General features: G+C 39.4%; 1 protein-coding gene across 1 annotated transcript in view; it reads left to right on the top strand.

The window, feature by feature from the left end:
- Positions 1-22501, top strand: part of CFAP99 (cilia and flagella associated protein 99) — a 172609-nt gene that overhangs the window by 117241 nt on the left and 32867 nt on the right. Inside the window, exons 8-10 of the mRNA XM_069073304.1 lie at positions 8641-8718; positions 11178-11249; positions 20254-20342. Coding sequence (XP_068929405.1) covers positions 8641-8718; positions 11178-11249; positions 20254-20342 — 239 coding nt within the window. The remainder of the gene's footprint in view (positions 1-8640; positions 8719-11177; positions 11250-20253; positions 20343-22501) is intronic.

The following is a 22501-nucleotide window of genomic DNA, read 5'->3' as shown; positions in this document are numbered from 1 at the left end:
TATTAATAATAATAGCAACAACAATAACAACACGAGGGGCTTCAGCCCCCCTTATAACAACTAACATTTCTATGGTGCTTTATGGTTTACAAAACTCTTTACCCATAATAGCTCATTGTAAGCCCGTAACTCCGGGAAGGGACCCAGGCAAGAATGTTATAGATGAGTAAACCCAGCAAGGTTAGGTGATTTACCAACAACCACACAGGATGGAATGGCAGCATGGTTCTGGGAAGATGCCAGACCAGCCCCGAAACGACAAAAGCACGAGAGTTTTTCCAGGAAGATCATGTGGCGGTCAGGAAGCTTCTTCCTGCTTTCCATTTTCACAGGGAGACCTGGTGCTCTGTTGTAGGTTCTTTGAAAAGTAATTTCAGTGAAGGAAAATTCTCTCTTCCCAAGCCTTGGAAAAGGACTTTAAAATGCCAGTGGTGGAATGTAAGAAAGCTATAAGAATTGTAATGGGTAGCCTGACAATGAAGCGAGAAAATCAGACTTGACTCAAGGGCCTCAGGCTGCAGAAGTAGTTTGAATATGAAAGGATAAAATGTCTGGGAGGCCAAAGCTTCCACCTGCCATATTTTGGAGACAGATCGTACTACAATGGTGGAAAATGCGACAGAGGATGAGGACAGCACTTGCTGAAGAAAGATCCCATCTGATAGAGAAGCATATTTCAGACCCTGGCAATTACTAAGTAGGCTTTGAACAAAATGCACCAGTTTGTTTCAGCAAATAATTGGACTTAATTGTTTTATCAAATAATAGGTAAGACTTCCTAACAGAGAACACAAACTCATAGAACTGTGAGAGACCTTAGCAATCATCTGATCCAAGAATTCTTAACCTGGGGTCTATTGATATTCCAAGGGTCTTAGAGTATATTTCAGAAGAATTAGATGACAAAAAAAAATACATCTTTATTTTCACTAACATCTAACTGAAATTTAGCATTTCCTTCAATTACAGATGTTGCCAACAAACTTGATTTCAAGAAAGGGTCCACAGGTTTCCCCAGAATGCCGAAAGGGTTTGTGATAAGGTTTAAGAGTTGGAAGAGCTGGTTCAGGTGTGAAAGAATTCACTTAGACCTTCTCTGTAGCTGTTGGGAGCTTTAATGATGCAAAAGCAGTAAGGGTCACCTAGCAAGAAAGCTGAGACCCCAATATTTGGGGGAGTTATGCTTATATAGAGGTTTCAGAATGGTGATGTTTTAGAGGTTTTTATGGAGGTTAAAGATTAAAGACATGGGCAGCTAGGTGGTGAAGTGAATAGAGCACCGGCCCTGGAGTCGGGAGGACCTGAGTTCAAATCCAGCCTCAGATACTTAACACAAAAAACTAGCCAGGTGACCTTGGACAAGTCACTTAACCCCAATTGCCCTCCAAAAAGCAAGAAAACATAAAAAAAAAGATTAAAGATTAAAGACAGGATAGGATGGCATAGGAGGAGGGAGACAAAGGGAATTCTTTATGGTTTAAGGATTTAAAGGACAGAGCAGGAGGACACAGGTTAAACATTAAAGGACAGGGGGAATGCAGGATAAGGGAGACAAGAAATTCTTTTGATACAGGTCAAGATAAAGGGGGGAAAGGACTTTAGGGCACCCTCAGGCTACAGAATAAACTAGGGGCTTCACAAAGTCAACCCTTAATACTATTTTTAACCCTTAGGGCACTGTTTGTATCCACATCAGGTCCATGACGCACACGAAAAAAGATTAAGAAGCCCTGATCTAACCCAACCCTTTTATTTTACAGAGGAGGAAAATGAAGCCCTGAAAGGGAAAAGGTGCTTGGCTCAAGGTCATAAGCAAATGGAGAAAAAAAAATGTTGACCATGCAAGTTTTTCTAAAATTGGCTCTTTAGCGAATGTCCTGAACTTTCCTTTAAGGAAGGAACGCCTAATACTTGGGGCTGACATCTGTTAGTAGAGTCTGAGCAAGAGTATCAGAAACAAGGCTTATGAGCCTTGACTAACCTGGTTTTGAAAAAGTTGGTAAGGGGAGGCCAGGTAGCACAGTGAGTAAGAGCACCGGCTCCAGTGTTGAGAAGACCGGGAGATCGAATCCCGGGCTCAGACACTTAGCACCCACCCAGAAACACCTGGCCGTGTAACCTTGAGCAAGTTACTTTAAAGCAAGTTGCTTTAAAAAAAAAAAAAAAAAAAGTTGGTAAGCCTAGTTTCTAAAAAGCAAAAAAACCTGTTCTCAATAATTGCAAAACAGTCCTCAAAAGAGGAAGGCTTCAGGGGCCATGGATGTAGTTTCCAAAAGCCAGGGGGAAAAAGAAAGATGTAAATGCCCAAGAAGACATAGGCAGTTGCACCGATGTGACATTTTAACCTCACTTAAAAGAGAAAACCAGCTAGTGAAAAAGTCAAACCCTGGGCTGGCATTGCTGGGAACCGCAATTCAAAACCCATTGTTCAGGATTCTGAATAGGCCCTCTGTTGGCCTTCTTATGGAAAATACCAGTCATTATTTAGCACTGGGTGACAATTCCTGTACACTTCTGTACAAGCCGGTGGTCTCATGAATTCTTTTGAGAGAAGCCTGGACACAGTAGACCCCACCCTGACCACAGCAGCATTTTTGAGCAGAGATGGGGTGGGGGGAGAGGGGGCTTAGTAAGGACTACTATTAACTGCCACATAAGATCTGAGACTTTGGGGAGAGAGACAGAGCCAAACAAATGGTCAGTTCTGAGGCATCCCTGCTTTTCCATCTTCTGATCTATCAGCTCAGGCTCTCAGCCTCGAAATCTGCTTTGGGACCAGGTTTTCCTCCTTTAGCTCCTTGAATGAATCTCAGCACTCTGTAGGCTCCTTGTACCAATCTAACCTGGCTTTTCAGTTTCTGCTGGTTTTTCTCCTAACCTAAACCTGATCACGCCCTCTACTTTTACCTAGGGCTTGGATATTTGCATAATTACCTATGGGTTGGCTCCAACTTCAGCAGGAAATGAAAGACATCAAAGAATCAGAGTCTCTGCAATTCTGCAGAATCATGGAATTTTTAATAGGGAAGTCTTTGTGGGGGTTTCTAGTTCCATTCCCTCATTTTATACAGGAAAAAACTGAGGTCTAAAGAATTGCAGTAGAAGCGGCCAGGTGACTCAGCGAGTAAGAGCACCAGCTCCAGTGTCGGGATGACCTGGATCAAATCCAGGCTCAGATACTCAGCACCACACCCAGAAATAACTGGCTGTGTAACCCTGAGCAAGTTACTTAACCCTGATTGCTTTAAAAAAAAAAAAAAGAATAGCAGTAACTCACACAAGGTCCCATCATTCAACTGAACTACCGTTGTTAAGGTTGTCACCGATCTCTTAATTGCCAAATATTGATGGCCTTTTTTTCAGTCTTCATCTTAACTTATCTCTCTACAGCCTTTGACACTGTAGGCCACTCTCTCTTCCTGGATACATGGTCCTCCCAGGGTTTTGTGACCCTGTTCCCTTCTGGTTCTCCTCCTTCAGTGGTGTGCAAATTAAATGAGGGCAAAGTTAAATAATTAAATCTATTAACATAGACAGTAAACCCTTCAAACTTTGATATCTTAAAAAAAATATGCAATGTTTTTGCTTTTCTACAGTTATTTGATGGCATTGACTTCACAACATTTTGACATATTCTTTAATTCTTTAGTCCTTCATCTTGAAACCACGTATCACACTGGCTATTCAGTATACCTCTAACAAAAATACCTCTTAATTATATATAGCACATAGGTTTTAGGTGGGATTTAAATAGGCTGTTTTTCCATCAGAGAAGCATATTTATCTTCACTTCTTGGATAAATTTCTTAATTTTTCATGATAGGTAGTATGGCTTGAGGCCATGTTGTAGTAATCTATCTCCATTTGGGAATTCCTATGATTTCCAAGAAATTCTACTTCTCGGTCTATCAATATAATAATCAGAAATCATCTTTCTGGGGTGACTAGGTGGCACAGTGAATAGAACACTGAACCTGGAGTCAGGAGGACCTGAGTTCAAATCAGACCTCAGACGTACTAGCTGTGTGACCTTAGGCAAGTCACTTAACCCCAATTGCCCTGCCTTTCCCCCTCCAAAAAGAAAAAAAAAAAAGAAATCATTTTTCCTTCAATGGGGAAGAATTCTAGGCCATTTGGAAGGAAAATAACCCCAAAACACTTTGGGGATGGAATTAATGAAGATGCCTAGATGTAACAGATTCACTTGGACTTCTGATAATGATTTTAGTATATAGCCTTGAATAAAAAGTGAGTTTTATCAGTAAAATAATATTTTTAATAACCTTCTCTTTTCTAGTTTTTAAGTAGCATTGTCTTGCCCATGACAACCATTTTTTCCTTCTTATAACAATGGTTAATGGTTGTTGTGGTGGTTTTTTTTTTCTTAACTGTTTTTGTTACTTTTCTTCCAATATTAAGAAACTTATACCTCACTATGGAAGAATCACTATAACCCTGACAGGCCCTAGATCCTTCAAAACATCTTTGAATATTTTCTGAGGTTTATTTTAGGCTCTTTTGCTGCAATACTTTGTCCATTCTTTACATTGCTTTTTGTTTTCAGTAACATTTTCATCTTTGCTTCGGCATAACTGATCCTGGTTTCATTGTGGACTTGAATGATCCTTGAAATACTTGACATTCCCACACCAATAGCCATAGCAATATCTCTAACGGTTAATGAGGTGTGTTCTTTAAAAACTACAACTTTTGCGCACTTCCTTGGAGTAAGATCCATTCTAAAACCCACAAAATTAAAAGAAACTTTAAGAAGTTTCCTTGTTCAAGAAACTTCTGTGGTCCTATATTGTCTGTGGGAAAACAAACAACCTTCATGTTAAAGGCATCAAATCCCTTCACAGTCTGTCTCCAACCTGTTTTTTCCAGATTTCCCATTACTTCCCCTCAGACACTTCACATTCCAACTAAGTTGATTTTTTTTTCACATATATACAACACCCTTGTCTCCCACCTCTGTGCCTTTGCCCAGGCTGTCCCTGATACCTGGAATATTCTCTCTCCTCCTGCCACTTTCCTGGAATCCCTAGTGCTCTTAAAAGCTCGTTAAGTGCTACCACTTCCAAAAGGCATCTCCTCATCCTGCCAGTTACTAATGCTTTGCCCTGACCAAAAAAACCTCTTTGAATTTAATTATCTGTGTACATGCCATTTTCTGCCAGCAGGATATAAGCTTCTAGAGGGGTATGACTGCTTGGTATTTACTGCCAGAGTCTCCCAGAACATTATCCAGATCTGTGATTCCCTGATGTAGGGAACATCCAGGGAAGAAACTCTCTCTGCCAAAGTAAAGTAGCACCCACTCTTTAACACATAGGCTTTCCCAGGCCTCTGAGAGACGAAATAATTTGATTAGAACCAGTCAGCATGTGTCAAAGGTCAGGGTTCAACCCAGAACTTACCAATTCATCTCTGTATTCACTTTTCCAGGCTGCTTCTCATCTAGTAAGTGCTTAATAAATGCTTGTCAAATTGAGTTTAATTTAATTTAATTAAACACAGCTGGGGGGATTGACTCATAGCGTTGAGTGGGTGCTAACCCACAGAATATCCTTCATTGAAACTCAAGTGGCATTGGAGTCAGATTTTGAAGAGCTTTCTATGGGATCCTTGGACAAGAAGCACTGCCCCATAGTCTGAAAATGTCTTATGGCTTCAGCAAGGCCATTTCACATGAAGAGAGTTGCTTAACTGGTAGAACAGAGGGGTACTGTACATGTCATTTGCCTAGATTTTGGCATAGGAATTGATTTTTTTTAAAAATCTCTCATATTATTCTTATGGATGGTATGGGAAGATGTGGGCTAGACATTATTAAAATTAAGTTGATTCACATCTGGTTGAATGGTTGGACCCAAAGAGTATTCCATTCATAAGCTACACAGCTAATGAGATGGCCTGGAGTCAGGAAGACTTGCATTCAAATCCAGCCTCAGACACCAACTAGCTGTGTGACCTTGGGCATATCACTTAACCACTGCCAACCTCAGTTTCCTCAAATGTAAATTGGAGATAACAGCTCCTGTCTTACAGAGTGGGGTGTATGGGGTGTTCTGGAGGACTAGTACCTCTGGTGTGAAGGTTTGCTGAGCTCTTCTAAGGGCGGCTTATTCACTCAACTCTCACCTGTGGCTCCAAGAAGCTGTAGGTGTCCAGCAGCCACACCCTGGTAAATCATCTCAGCAGATGGGCTAAGCCAGGTTGAGAGTAACCCATAGACCTCAAACCCAGTGAGTTAGGGGGATATCTATGCAGGCATGTAAAGACTTCCCTCCAGAGGAGTGGGCAAATGCGAACAATTGGTTCCAACAGTCATGAAACAGGCACCTCGGAGCACCTAGAGCTTGGTCAGATGCCGAAGATGCCAAGGTCATCCTCTGCATCCCAGGCCATTGCCAGTCATCTTGACTTTTGTCCTGCCCCCAGACTTTGGTGACTCAGGATGATGATTTTGCAGCTCTGCCTCATTTAAATCCAATTCAAGCATAAGTCCACACATCACCTGTCCTCTTCAAAGACAAAGGACCAATAACAACCTCACAGGGTTGCTGTGAGGATCAAATGAGATAATAATTGTAAAAAAAAAAAAAAAAGTTCTTAGTACTGTGCCTGGCACCAATTGAAGATACAGAATTCAGCGAATGAATGAATGGTTCATTCATCATTCTGAGTCAACTTAGAAGGAAGTCTCCAGTGGATTGCCCCAGGGATCTGTGCGTGGCCTTGAGCACTCTTAATGAATATAAAGACATAGAGGGCACCTTATGTCAAATTTGCAAAGGAAACAAAGCTAGGAGGGAGAACTAACACACTGAATGGCTTAATCGGGATTCAAAAAGATCTTGGCAGTGTAGAATACTGGATGGATCAAATAAGATGAGATTCAATAGGAATAAGCCGAGTTTTACATTTAAGTTCAAATAATCATCTTCACAATGACAAGATGGGGAGAAGGGACTGGCCAGAATTCATCAGAAAAAAATTTAAAAGATCTGGGGATCCTGAGAGACTGCCAGCTCCATACAGAAGCCCCAAAAAGCCAATGCTGCATTAAAAGAGACACAGCCTCCAGGGACAAGGAGGTGACCTTCCCTTTCTGCTCTACTCTGGTCATGTTCACTTCTGGACACCACATTTCAGGAAGGACATTGAGAAATTAGAGTGAGCAACCAGGATGTTGAATAGCGTCAAGTTCCTACCTTATAAGGCATTAGGTGAAGGAAGTGTTGGGGTTTTAGTTTGCAAAATAGGAGATTTAAGGGGGAAATAAAGGGTTGTTTCTACAAGGAAGGGGGACTAAACTTGGCTTCAGAAGGTAGAATTAGGAACCATGGTTAGAAAGTGCTGAGGGGCAAATTTCATCTATATATCAGGGAAAACTTTATAATAATTGTTGTTCATTTGTATCCCACTCTTTGTGACCTCATTTGGTGTTTTCTTGGCAAAGATCCTGGAGTGGTTTGCCATTTCCTCCCTCAGCTCATTTTACAGATGAGGAAACTGAGGCAAACAGGTTTAAGTAATTTGCTTAGGGTCACACAGCTAGTGCGTGTCTCAGACCAGATTTTAACTCAGGAGGATGAGTCTTTCCAGCTCCAGGCCTGGGTGCCCTATCTACTGGGCCACTCGTGTACCCATATCACAATTAGAGCTAACCAAAAGTTAGAATGGGCTACCTCAGGAGGTCATGGATTCATCCTTACTTGAAGTCTTCAAGCAGAGTCTTGCTGAGCACTTGTTGAGTTTCTAGTAGAGGGTTTTGTGGGGTATGGGTTGGATTTGATGGCCATTAAGATGCCTTACACATCTGTAATTCTATGAATTAGTATTGCAAAAGACTTTTGAGCAGGAGACTGATGTTTCATGGTCAGACCTAAAATCAGCAAGATACCTTTACCTAGGGGCGGCCAGTGGCTCAGCGAGTAAGAGCACTGGCTCCAGTGTTGGGATGACCTGGAGATCGCATCCCAGGCTCAGTCACTTAGCACCCACCCAAAAACACCTGGCCATGTAACCTTGAGCAAGTTACTTAACCCCAATTGCTTTAAAAAAAAAAAAAAAGATACCTTTACCTAGAAGTTCTTCTGCTTGCTTTTTTCCATTGCCTACAGGCAACTTCAGAGCATAAGAGATTGGGGTTCTCATGTCCCATTTCCACTGGATCCATTGCCTGAATACAGAAGCAACTGAATTGTGGCAGACCTGGGCCCCAAAATCAGGTTTTAGAATTGTATGTTGTTCATAAGGCTCCACTCATCTTCCCTACTGAAAATTCTAGGCAAAAATAACGGTAGCTCAGATATATAGCACATTGAAATGTGTGATGCATTTATTAGAAATGATTTCTGATGAAGTCCTGAGTGTGATAATTACTGCTACTTGATTAAAGAGGCCAAAGATGTACTAACAATTCCACCTTTCAGTTAAGTCTGCCATGGCAAGAGGGATGATATAAGAAGCCAACCAGAGCTAGAATGAGGTCCCTTTTAATTTTGTTATATTGGTTCGTTTGTATTTTTCATAATTTCTAATAGTTAACCGTGTTTGTATATTACAGTTATACAGAGATAAATAGTTATCATTATAGTATAACATGTTTATATATGTTGTTGTTATCTCTAGGCATTACTTCTGGAAGCAAACATGGCCGCATATAGGTGTTCAGTCACGAAACTACAAAAAAGAGAGGAATCAGAATCGGTAAATCAAATTAATCAATCAATAAACATTTATTACGCACCTACTAAAGTCTACCCCATTTTCTGCATCATATCATTATAGAGTGGATTTGAGAAATTTTTTTTAAGTCAAAACAATCTTTTTGTATACTAGTGAATTCTTCCCAGTGGTCATCCTTAGAGGAGTCACATGAAATCCCTGGACATCACTGGCATATATGGTCATACCCTGGGGAAAGGACTAGCATTTGTCATAGATACCAGGGCCTGGGCAGAATCAGGAGAGAGAAGGATAATACCCTCAAGTCTAAAGGAAAAAGAAGGAGGCCAAATGAATCCATTACCAGAAAGACTGCAGACTACTAGTCCCCAAGATGCCAAGATGAGGTGTGGTTGGCCAGAGTTCGAAACTAAGGGAATCTGCTAAAGATTGGAAACTAAGGCATACATAGAGAGTAGAGGAAAATTACCACTTTATCTAATCCCCAGCTGCTTGCCCAAGCTTAGATCTTTTAATTCTGGAAGCATATATGCCTTGCCATACATAGCCCTGAGGAGTTCTTCAGTAAGTTCTGGTGGCTTCTGATGACATAGTCATCCCCTGAATCTCAGGACTGCACACATGTGAGGGTACTTTCTCTTTCTTGGTTAGACTTGGTGGGGGTCTCAGAACCCTATTCTAAGTATAAGTCTACCCCAAGTACCATGAGACTAGCTGTTGTCCCTATTAATAGACGCCCTCACAGTCATACATAGACTGTGGACACATACCTCTCCAGGACACAAAGGAGCAAACGCATCCCCTCTCACCCCCCAAACCAGTGCCCAAGGCTCCGGGTCAGGTGGAAACACCCAAACTGAGTTGGGCCAGCCACTGCAAGCAGGGACAGATTCCCTCCACAAAGCAGATCATGCTTGATCATTGCAAATGACTCCTTCAAAAGCTGGGGTCGCAGCTGGGGCACAGATAAGCAGCAAAAAGAAGGCCCTCGGAGCTGCCACAGTGTGGTTTCATCTGGACAAGAGGGGTTGCTCCCCCCCCCCATGCCCAGCTATTGAGGAGAGGCAAGAGGGCCACCCTTCACAAGCCTGGGAGCTAAGTCCTACAGAATGAATCTTCCTTCTGTAGATTGATGGTCCTGCAGTGTCTGGGACCATGCTAAGCTATTCACTTTGGGCACCCCCATCTTGTCAGTTTGTGGCAAAGCCCCAAGGTGGCAAAAGATACAGGAAATAAATTCATCTGAGTGTAGAAACTCACACAGAGTGCCAGGCCCCAGATATCCATCATCACATGAACAAATCAATCATTAGGAACCAGAATTTGGAGAGAGACCATATATCTTTAGGAGTCTGGCAAAGCCTGGAATTGCTTCAATCTCCTCTGGGCATCCTGACATACACAAGACTATGCAGGATTTCAGGACAGATTCTAGGATGACTTGTTTCTAGCTGGAGATTACTTCCTATATCTTGTTCCCTAATTGTTTCTTCATGATTTCTTTCTTCTCTTTCTGGGAACAATAACATTCAGACTTCCTGTAGGACCCCTAATACCGTATTCATTCCTGTGACTGTGAGATACTCTCGTAGACTTCCAGCTTGAGCAGAATCCTGGTTTCATCCACACAGCCCTCCACTACATTGGTGGTGATGTGTTCCGAAGCATAGGCTGCTTTTTCCAGTTTGTGATCCCTACTTGATAGCTGAGTGCCTACGAATAATGTCCCCAAATCGTGTACCTTCCATAGAAAAGCTCTGTGTTCAGACAAGGCATGGCTTTGGACACATTGGGTCAGTGGATTCCTTTTCATTTTTGTTTGGTTTTTTTCTTAACTTCACTGGGGTCATCATACAAGTATTGGGGTTTTATTATATTCTACCTATACCAGGCCTGACCCATGCCTGTTATTAGGAAAGGATAGTGAAAGGGCAGTCCTTGCCTAGGTATAGAGGGGAGAGTATCTGAATTGGAAGATTAACCCCAAAGCCAGGATGAATTGGTACTAGGTTGTTTTTACATAACTATGCTGCAAGAGCAAAGTTTCCCAAGCACATAGGAACCAGGAGGCCAGAAGACTGGTTGCTTCAACAGAGACAAGCAGTACCAGAGAAGCCCATCTTCCCCAAACCTGGGTCTATCTGTAATGGGTGCTTATGTTTCCCCATGACTTTTCTGTACTAATACACCCTCGAGGTATGTCAGTGCCCTCTCCTGACTCAGTTGAGCCCACAGAGTGAGAGGCTTAGATAGGGTTTCTTGAAGCAATCCTTGATATAAGTCCCCCCAAGAGCAGATCTGCAGAACTGGAAGAATGAGGCCATGAAGTGATGGGCAGTATTCATGAGGAGGGTTTGGATTCCTTGGTGGAAGCTACGTAAAATTCCTGGGTCTAACATTTGTGTTCAGGCATCCATTTAGAAACCTCTACACTAACGTCTCCTTTGAAATTCCTAACGTCTCCTTTGAAATTCTTACAGAATCAGAAACCTGATCATAAGATCAAGGCATCCAACAAAACCAAATCAAAACTCCCCTTGGTCTTCTATAAGGTATGTAGATAACTTTCAAGACTTGAAGCTAAATAAAATGAAGATTTTTAAAATTTCATTTTATTTTCAGTTTGTGGAATAAAATAAGTATTTCCATAACATATTATAATAAAAAGATGATTGCATATGAAACTGTGACTCTACTATGTATAACTTGCTCTTTCCTTTTAAATAAATACAACAAAGTTATCAGGCAAATTTCTTTTTTTCCTTTTTTCTCCCCTCCCCCCCACCCTAGAGATGGCTACCATTAGACACAAATATATATGTATATGTATAGACATAGATATATACACATATATATGCATATATACACATGTATGTTTATATGCATATATATGTAAAACCATTCTATACATATGTCTATACATTTATCAATTCGTTCTCTGGATGCAGAGAGCATCTTTTTTTTTTTAATATGTCCTTTATAGTTAATTTGGTTCTTTATCATAGTAAAACTAACTTATTCACTCAAAGTCATTCTTAAAAAATTGCTTTTACTGTAGGCAATATTCTCTTGGTTCTGCTTATTTCTCTCTTCATTATTTTGTGCTAAATCTTTCCATGTTTTTCTAAGATCATTGAGCTCATCATTTCTTATAGCATGGTAGTATTCCATCACAATCGTATACCACAATTTGTTCAGCCATTCCCCACTTGATGGGCATCCCTGCAATTTCTGTTTCTTTGCCACAAAAAGAGAGCTGCTATAAACCTTTTTAGAACAAATAGGTTCTTTTTCTTTTTCTCTTATCATTTTTGGAAATAGATCTAGTAGTGGTATTTCTCAAAGTGTATAGGTAATTTCATGACTCTTTGGGCATAATTCCAGTTTGCTCTCCAAAATTTCATGTAAAACACACACATACTTACATACATACACACATATATTTGAATTTGCATATATACATGTATTTATATGCTTATTTATGTGTATGTGTGTTTGTGTATATGTACATATATATGCAAACATACACATTTTTTCCATTAAGAGGCCCAATTTTTAACATCTTTCTGAAAACATGATCTGTTTTCCTCTTCTGAAAATTCATAGGATTATAGTAGCTGTTGATGACTCTTGAAGTCCTTCCAACTCTAAATACAATGAATATCCTAGATTTGATACCGTGGTTATAACATTCTAACTGAGATCCAATACCTGCCCTTGCATTAGAGGAAAAGTAGCGTCATGGAAAAAATCCTCGATTTGAAGCCAGAAGACCCAAGTCCAAAGCTGGCTCTGCCAAACCACTTCCCTTCTCTGAGACCTGGCATCCACCTTTCTTAAATGTACTACCTGTTCTCACATAGTTGTAAGAAAAATGCTTTGTGTGCTAGAAAATACTATAGAAGCAAGAGTTCTTATCCTACTCAGGATGATGCTGGCTTTGAGTAGCTTGTTTTGGTCGAGTGGTTGGAGAAAGAGTTGGGGAATAACCCTCCAGCTTACCAGAAGTCCTAGTTGAGAGTGGCCATCATAGAGTGAGCAATGACCACTCCTTCGTTCAAAAAGCTTCTCTTTGTCTGCACTAAAACACTGCTTCCTGATCCCCACTCTCCTGTGCATGACGTAAGTTCCTTGAAGTCAGGAACAGTCTAGTTTTTGTATTTATACCTTCCCCCTCCAGCATTTAGCACAAGTGCTCTGTACACAGTAAATGCTTAATAAGTGCTTTTTCATTCATTCATTTCTCTACCTTTTGGTAAGAGGGAATTTTTCTGAATTCACATTTGTGACTCAAAGTTTTATGTCTAATGGATTTACTAAGGTTTGTGGTATGCTCTATAACCATAAAGTGTTCTGGAAGTATTAGCATTGTGACTTCACATGCTCAGTGGGTAATCATATTACCTTCTCAGTGGGTGAGGGAGGAGAGGAGGGAGGGAGAGAATATGAAACTCAGAATTTTAAAAACGAGTGATAAGGCATCCTCATTCTTACCATTGTTTGCCATTCATCAAATAGTCTCTCATTTGGTCCTTACAACAAGCCTGGGAGGCAAGTGCTGTTATTATCTCCATTTTACAGTTGAGGAAACTGAGGCAAAACCAAGGTTAAGTGACTTCCAGTGGTACCAGCTTTGCCACCAACTTGCTCAGGGCTAGTAGGGAAGCTCTTTGTAACTCAATTTCTTCATCTGTCTAGAAGACAATCATAATAGCTGTTCTGTCTAGCGGGTATTCCTCAGGTCAGAGAGGGGAACAGACAGGGGAGCGCTTTGCAGAATTGCAGAAGATAAAAGGTTCAAATAACAACTATTGTTATTGTAATTTCACAGTATACTTGTGAGAGTAAAATGAAAAACATAAAAATGAGAGTGATTTTAAAAAATTAAAAGCTCCCTTTTAACTTCAGTTCAGCCAGACATTAAGTAGTTATTGTGGGTGCCCAGTTCGGAGAGAGAAGACCTCTCTGCTTAGCAAGGGGATCAGACACATCCCCAGATAGTTAGGATACATGCTGAGTTCATCAGAAGGTTCTATCTTAGTGCTCTAGGAGGTCCAGAGGGGCAAAAAACTACAGAACTGTTCAGTTTGGCCAGAGCTTAAAGCAGAAATCCTTAACCCTTTCAGCATCATGGACCCCTGTGCAGTCTAGGGAAGCCTGTGGACTTAGGATCTCACATTAGGCAGCTAAGACAGTGTGGGGAACCTGCGCCGTCGAGGCCACATGTAGCTGCTCTAGGCCCTCAAGTACAGCCCTTTGATTGAATCCAAACTTCACAGAACAAATCTTTTTGTTATTTATTTTGTTATATTCCCAGGCACCCAGCTGCCCATTCCTAGTTTCTTTCAATTGAAAACCGTTTTTCATGAGAACAGCATAAAACCTTCCAAAAGCTGGGTTCCTGGGATTGAATTAAACCAGTCACTTAAACTTGCTATGCCTGTTTCCTCAACAATAAAATGCAGCTAGTCCATAATATTTGTACTATGTCAGAAGGTTGTTTTGGGGAAAGGACTTTGTGACCCTGAAAGTGCTCTAGGAATATGAACCATTATTATCTGGCCTAAATTTAAGTGATCACTAAAGTTTTTTTTTAATTTCAGTTTTTTTTTTGTTTGTTTGTTTGTTTTTGCTTTTTGGAGGGCAACTGGGGTTAAGCAACTTGCCCAAGGTCACATGGCTAGTAAGTGTGTCAAGCATCTGAAGCCAAATTTGAACTCAGGTCCTCCTGACTCCAGGGCCAGTTCTCTATTCACTGTGCCACCTAGCCGCCCCGATTTCAGTTTTTTTACAAAGCTATATTCTCACATCAGCACTGTGAGGTGAACATTATTAGCACTGTTATCCCCATTTTATTTTATTTATTTATTTTTTTGCTTTTTTTTTAAGGGGGAAGGGCAGGGCAATTGGGGTTAAGTGACTTGCCCAAGGTCACATGGCTAGTTTTTTTTGTATGTGTGTTAAGTGTCTGAGTCCAGATTTGAGCTTAGTTTCTCCTGACTCCAGGGCCAGTGCTCTATTCATTGTGCTACCTAACCGCCCCATTCCCATTTTAAAGATGCAGCAACTGAGGCCCAAATTGGAGAAGAAACCGGCCTAAAATTACACAGCTTGCAAGTGGCAGAGTGAGGATTCAGAGCCAGGTCTTCTGATACCAAGTCCAAGTCCATTTTGTATCCCATAATGATCTCTATCTTTTGTTTGGTAATAAATTCTTCTTTTATCCATAGATCTGACATATACATTATTCCATGCTCTCCTAATTTGCTTATGGTATCACCCTTTATGTCTAAATCATGTACCCACTTTGACCTTATTTTGGTATATGGTATGATGTGTTGTTCTATAGCTAATTTCTGCCTTACTGCTCTACAATTTTTCCAGCAGCTTTTAAAAGTTAATAATGAGTTCTTGTCCCCAAAGTCTGGATCTTTGCATTTATCAAACACAGGCTTACTATGGTTATTTCCTACTGAATTCTGTACCTAATCTATTCTGCTGATCCACCACTCTATTTCTTAACCAGTACCATATTGTTTTGATGATTATTACTTTGTAGTACAGTCTGAGATCTGGTAGTACTACACCATCTTCCTTCAAATTTTTTTCCATTAATTCTCTTGATATTCTTGACCTTTTGTTCTTCCAGATGAATTTTGTTTTTACTTTTTCTAGCTCTATAAAATAATTTTTGGCAGCTTGTTATGGCACTTAATAAATATATTAATTTAGGTGGAATTATCATTTTTATTATAATGACTCAGCCTACCCATGAGCAATTAATATTTTTCCTATTGTTTAGATCTGACTTTATTTGTGTGAAAAGTGTTTTGTAATTGTGTTCATATAGTTCCTGGGTTTGCCTTGGCAGTATTTTATATTGTGTATAATTATTTTAAATGTAATTTCTCTATCTCTTACTACTAGACCTTGTTGGTAATTTATAGAAATGCTGATGATTTGTGTGGATTTATTTTACATACTGAGAATTTGCTGAAGTTTTCAATTATTTCACCTTGTTTTTAGTTGATTATTTAGGATTCTCCAAGTATACCATCATATTGTCTGCAAAATGTGATAGTTTTGTTTCCTCTTTGCCTAGTCTAATTCTTTCCATTTCTTTTTTTCTCTTATTGCTATAATACAATATTGACTAATAGTGGTGGTAAGGGGAATCTTTGTTTCACCCCTGATGTTATTGGTAAGACTTCTAGTTTATCCCTGTTACAAATGATACTTGTTTTAAATAAATACTGCTTATTATTTTAAGGAAAATTTCATTTATTCCTATACTTTCTAGAGTTTTTAATAGAAGTGAGTGTTGTATTTCATCAAAAGCTTTCTGCATCTATTGAGATAATCATATAAATTTTATTGGTTTTGTTATTGATATGATCAATTATGTCGACACTTTTCCTAATATTGAACTGGTATTCTGCTTTCCTGGTATAAATCCCATCTGTTCATAGCATATGATCTTTGTAGTATATTGCTGTAATCTTCTTGCTGGTACTTTATTTAAAATATTTGCATCGACATTCATTAGGGAAATTGGTCTACAGTTTTATTTCCCTGTTTTTACCTCTTCCTGATTCTGTTATCAACATCATATTTATGTCATAAAAGGAATTTGGTAGGACTCCTTTGCCTAGTTTTTTAAATAGTTTATATAGTATTTGAATTAGTTGTTCTTTAAATGGTTGGTAGTATTCATTTGTGAATGCATCTGATCCTGGGTTTTTTTTTCTTAGAGAGCTCATTGATGGAATATTCAATTTCATTTTCTAAAATAAGATTATTTAAGCATTCTACTTTTTCTGTTAATTTTAACAACTTATACTTTTGTAAATATTCATCCATTTCACTTAGATTTTCAGATTTACTGTCATATAATTGGGCAAAATAGCTCTGAATTATTCCTTTAATTTCCTCTTCATTGGTAGTGAATTTACCCTTTTCATTCTGATACTGGTAATTTGGCTTTCTTCTTTAATTTTTTTAAATCAAATTAACCAATGGTTTATCTATTTTATTGTTTATTCATAAAATCAACTTCTAGTTTTATTTATTAGTTCAATGGTTTTCTTACTTTTAGTTTTACTAATCTTTCCTTTGACTTTAGTATTTCCAATTTGGTGTTTAATTGGGGATTTTCAATTTGTTCTCTTTCTAGTTTTAAAAAATTCATTGATCTGTTCTTTAATTTTCTCTTTCCCTCTTTCACTATCTTAAATTTATTGATCTGTTCTTTATTTAATTGATGTATGCATTTAGAGCTATAAATTTTCCCCTAAGAACTGCTTTGGCTACATTCCATAAATTTTGGCATGTTGTCTGATTATTGTCATTCTCTTTAACGAAATTATTGGTTGTTTCAATGATTTGTTCTTTGACCTACTCATTTTTTTAGGATTATATTATTTAGCTTCCAATTAATTTTCAGTCTGTTTCCATGGCCCTTTATTAAATGTTATTTTTATTGCATTAAGATCTGAAATGGATGCATTTAATACTTCAGTTTTTCTGCATTTGGCTGTGAGGTTTTTATGCCTTCATACATGGTCAGTTTTTCTGTAGGTTCCATGTACTGCTGAGAAAAAGGCATATTCCTTTCTATTCCCATTCAGTTTTCTCCAGACGTCTATCATATCTATTTTTTTTCATTTTAACCTTATTGAATCATTTGTGATTTCTCTTTCCTGTTTACCTTTTTTATGCTTCTCTTGAGCCTTGTATTTGAAAGTCAAATTTTCTATTCAGCTCTAATCTTTTCATTAGGAATGCTTGAAAGTTCTCTCTTTCACTAAATATAAATTTTTCCCTGAAGGATTATACTCAGTTTTTCTGGGTAGGTGATTCTTGGCTGTAATCCTAGCTCCTTTGTTCTCTGGAATATCATATTCTAAACCCTCTGAACCTTTAATGAATAAACTGCTAAATTGTGTGTTATCCTGACTGTGGCTCCACAATATTTGAATTGTTTCTGGCTGTTTGTAGTATTTTCTCCTGGACTTGGGAGTTCTGGAATTTGGCTATGATAGTCCTAGGAGTTTTCATTTTGGTATCTCTTTCAAGAGGTGAGTGGTAGGTTGTTTTCATTTCTATTTTACCCTCTGGTTCTAGGATGTCAGTGTGGTTTTCTTTAATAATTTCTTAAAATATGATGTCTAAGCTCTTTTTTTGATCATGGCTTATTAGTTCAATAATTCTTAAATTATTTCTCCTCAATCTATTTTCTAGGTCAGTTGTTTTTCCAATGAGATATTTCACATTGTCTTCTATTTTTCATTCTTTTGATTGTATTTGATTGTTTCTCAATGTCTCATGGAGTCATTAGCTTCTACCTGTCTAATTCTAGTTTTTAAGGAATTACTTTCTTCAGTCAACTTTTTTTTAACCTCCTTTTCCATTGGGCTAATTCTGAATTTTAAAGCGTTCTTCTCTTCAGTGGATTTTTATGCCTCTTTAACCATTTAACTTTTTCTGGTTTTTAAAATGTTATTTTCTTTTTTCATCACTCTCATTTCTTTTCCCAATTTCTTTCTCTCCCTCTCTTATTTGATTTTTAAAATCCCTTTTAAGATTTTTCCATGTTCTTTCTGGGCCTGGGACCAATTTGCATTTTTCTTTGGGGTTTTATATGTAGCCATTTTGATATTGTTGTCCACTACTGAGTTTGTTTTGAACTTCCCTGTCACCATAGTAACTTTCTATGGACAGTTTCTTTTTTTATTATTTGCTCATTTTTCCAGCTCATTTATTGACTTTTAACTTTATGTTAAAGTTGGGCTCTGCTTCTGGGATGGAGGGGGCACTGTTCCTAGCTTCAAGTCTTTTGATCTATTGCTTTCAAATCTAGTCATTAGAATCTGTAAGTTTTCAGTTCTTTCAAGGTAATGTGATCTAAGGAAAAGTGTGGTTACTGTTCTCCCAGCCCATACTCTGGTCTGTGAGCAACCACAAGTACTGCTTTTTGTCCTAGAACTGTGGCCAGGGACACCATTCCCTGTGACTGGGAACTCTAATGTGCTAATGCTCCTCTTCAACCTGGGACTGCAACTTGGAACCAAGTATGAACAATGCAACAACTGCACTCAGTCCTAGCAAAAGGTCCTTTGTAATCTCCTTCTGACCAGTTATTGCATAGCCTTACTGTTCGTGGACTGAGAGTGCTGGAAGTTGCTGCTACTGATTCAGTTTCCTACAAGGCCTGCTGCTAGCTTGTATCAGGTGTGGCCTATTCCTAGCTTCCTTGTACGCGGGCCCAGGGCCTCGCTGATGCCTTGTTGGTTGTGGCATACACTGGACTCTTTCCCCAGTGACGCCGACCTTTCCTGTTAACCTTCTAGGTCATCGTGGGCTGGAATATTGCTTCACCCCATACTTTGGTTGGTTTTGCTTCTCCAGAGTTCACGTTGAGGTGTTATTTTAAAGTTTTTAGGAGGGGAATTTGGGAGAGGTCAGGTGAATCTTTGCCCTTATTCTGCCATCCTGGCTTTGCCTCCAGATGGAATTTTAAAAGGCTTCCCCATGGCAGCTAGGTGGCAACTGACCCTGGAATCAGGAGCACCTGAGTTCAAATCCAGCTTCAGATCAGACATTAGATACTTTCTATCTCTGTGAACCTGGGCAAGTCACTTAACCCCAATTGCCTTGCCAAAAAAAAAAAGACTTCCTAGATTCCCCCAGCTAAAAGTGATTTCTCCTCCCTCAGATTTTCCTGGAACATTTTGTCTAGATCTCCCTTTTGCCCCTGTACCATATATTCTTCCTTCTCTCATATTTATCTGTGCACATGCAAGCTCTCCCCCATGGATTGTGAGCTCTTTGATAGCACAGGCAAGTCTTTTTTCATCATCATATCCACAGCACATGGCAAATGCCTTGCACATAGTAGGCACTTAATAAATAAAAGTAATAATTTTTCCTTATCAATTTCCCTTTGCAAAATCTGGTAACAAATTAATCACCAAATCCTTCCTTAACACTAAGTGTTTACACTGCCTTAGACCCTGTGGGGGATATAAAGGCACAACAGGACAGTATCCCTGACCTCAAGGAGCTCCCAGAAGAGAGAGAAACCATTACCCAGAAAAAGATAATTAATAGATGACAGTCCACACCAAGAGACAAATGGATGGCACAAATTGAAAATGCTTTATTACTTCAGGGGTGTGGGAGACAGAGAGACAGACAGACAGACAGAGACAGAGAGAGACACAAAGAGAGAGAGAGAGAGCCCTCTGTGGGGCAGGCTGGTCAGAGGAATGATCTCCCCCCATACCACATGTTCCTGTGAATTTTCAGTGCCCTCTGTGTCAAGAAAAATACTAAAAACTTTCAGTTCATCTGGCAGGCCTTGACAACATTGTCAGCAGTTGTCCACTGAGAGCTTTTGATTCAAGCTTCAAGCTCCATCTGTGCCTCTGCTTGGAATGGGATCTAAGGTGACAGAAATGCCAGCCTCAGCTTTCTTTCTCCTTTGAAAGCACTCAGGTCCTAAACATTGTGACTCACATGACTAAAGCAAGTTCTGTGTCCTCCTTTCTCTGACAGCCTGACAACATCCCCGTGAAACTCAATACTGCAGCACTCTACAGAGAGGAGGCCTTGTACCAACATAAAGCAGAGAAGGAACTTCGCAGGTACTCTCCTAGAAAGGATGTCTTTTTAGTACTAGGGATGAGAGGTATGGGGAAAGGGAAAGAGAGGAGTATCGTAGAATCACAGAAACTCAAACTTGAAAAGTACATTCCTTAGAGGGCATCTAATCTAACTTGTGTCTGATCAGAAATCCCTTCTAACCTATCCCCAACAACTGGCCATTCACTTAAAGACCTCCAGTGATGGGGACCTCACCAATTATCAGGAAAATTATCCTTGCATTGAACTGGAGTCTGTGCCTCTTAGATTTCCACATATTGTTTGTAGGGGTGCCTTTTGGAGGCAAAGAGAAACAAGTCACCTTTCTACAAGAAGCAATATTTGAAGATAGCAATCGTTATCCTAAATTTTCTCTTCTCCAGTCTGGGGTTGGCAGGCCCACTAAATGAACAAGGATTTGGTGTGTTCTAAGCATGTGCAACAGAGGGTTGGGTTCTATGGCCTCTACCCACGCAGCAATAGCAATATTGGGGAGCCATGATGAGAAATCCTGACTGGCAAGTTTCTGATCTCCCTGAAGGCTCTATATGTGGAAAAGGAACACAGCAACCAGAGACACAAGCTGACCTTGAGCATCCATGTTACTGTGTAGGGGCCGAATGGAAGTCAAGAGACCAGAATTCTGGTCCTGTCTCTGCTCCTGATTCATTATATTATGTCCTGAGACATCCCATTACATTCTTTTTTTTTTTAGTGCAGTTTAAAGCATATTTTTAAATTTTATTATTTTTCTTTTAGATTTATTTATTTTTAGTTTACAACATTCAGTTTCACAAGTTTTTAAGTTCCAAATTTTCTCCTCCTCCCTCTCCTCTACCCTTGCCCTCCCAAGACAGCATGCAATTCAATATAGGTTCTACATATGCCTTTCCATTAAACATATTTTCACAACAGTCAAGTTGTAAAGAACCATGAAAACCACAAGAAAGAAGAAACAAAACAAAAAAGAGAGAGAGCAAATAATTTGCTTCAGTATTTATCCATAATTCTTTCTCTGGATGTGGCTAGCCTTTTCCATCATGAGTCTTTTGGAGTTGTCTTAGAATCTTACGTTACTGAGATGAGCCCCTTCTATCAAAGTCAGTCACCATAGATATGATGTGTCTGTAATTGTGTGCAATGTTCTCCTGGTTCTGCTCTCCTCACGAAGCATCAGTTTATATAAGTCTCTCCAGGTTATTATGAAATCCATGTGCTCCTCATATCTTATAGCATAATAACATTCCATTACATTCATATACCACAATTTGTTCAGCCATTCACCCAATTGATGGGCATCCCCTTGGTTTCCAATTCTTTGCTACCACAAAAAGAGCTGCTATAAGTATTTTTGTATATATAGGTCTTTTTTCCACTTGTATGATCTCTTTGGGATACAGCCCTAGAAGTGGTATTTCTGGGTCAAAGGGTATGCACATTTTTATAGCCCTCTGGGCATAGCTCCAAATTGCTCTTCAGCCATTACATTCTTGAAAGCCCCCGAACTACTTATAATGAAGTTAATCTCCCTGTAGTTTCTGCTCATTGATTCTAGTTATACCCTATGGAGCAAGGAAGAAAAATATAATCCCTCCTATAGAAAAAGGTTCTCTTTGGGAATTAAATTCTCCACAAGCTGGTGTAGACCACAGTAAGTCATGATGCTATTCTAATGGATACTGGGTGCAAGTTCTTGTAAGAGGGTTGGGCTAAGGAAAAATTTGAGCAGGACACTGGGAATAAGAGGGGAGAAAATTAACACAGCCAAAAAGCAGTTTCACAATTGGGCCTTTCTCCTGTCACAACCAAGAGAAGGCTTTTCCTCTTGTGACTTCAGACCAGAGGCCCCCTAGCCAATAGAAAACTTTTGTCACAGTTTCCTCTTGCTGTTGCTGTATTCTCCTCATGTTTCCCTTCTTTGTATGCCAATACCTGGGGACATCTATGGAATAAACTCTAGCTTATTAAAAGCAATGGCAACCTTGTAAGCATTGAGTATGGGTCAATACCTGGGCACCCCAACAATCTAATTTTCTTTAAGAAACATACAAGGAGGGGGCGGCTAGGTGGCACAGCGAATAGAGCACTGACCCTGGAGTCAGAAGGAAATAAAGGAAAGAAAGAAAGAAAGAAAGAAAGAAAGAAAGAAAGAAAGAAAGAA

Source organism: Petaurus breviceps, unplaced genomic scaffold, assembly GCF_028583685.1.
Source record: "Petaurus breviceps papuanus isolate PSGF00001 unplaced genomic scaffold, PetGlider_PUasm1.0 140, whole genome shotgun sequence".
NCBI lineage: Eukaryota > Metazoa > Chordata > Mammalia > Diprotodontia > Petauridae > Petaurus > Petaurus breviceps.
Note: the sequence above shows the minus strand (reverse complement) of the source record. Positions and strands in the feature narration are given on the sequence as shown.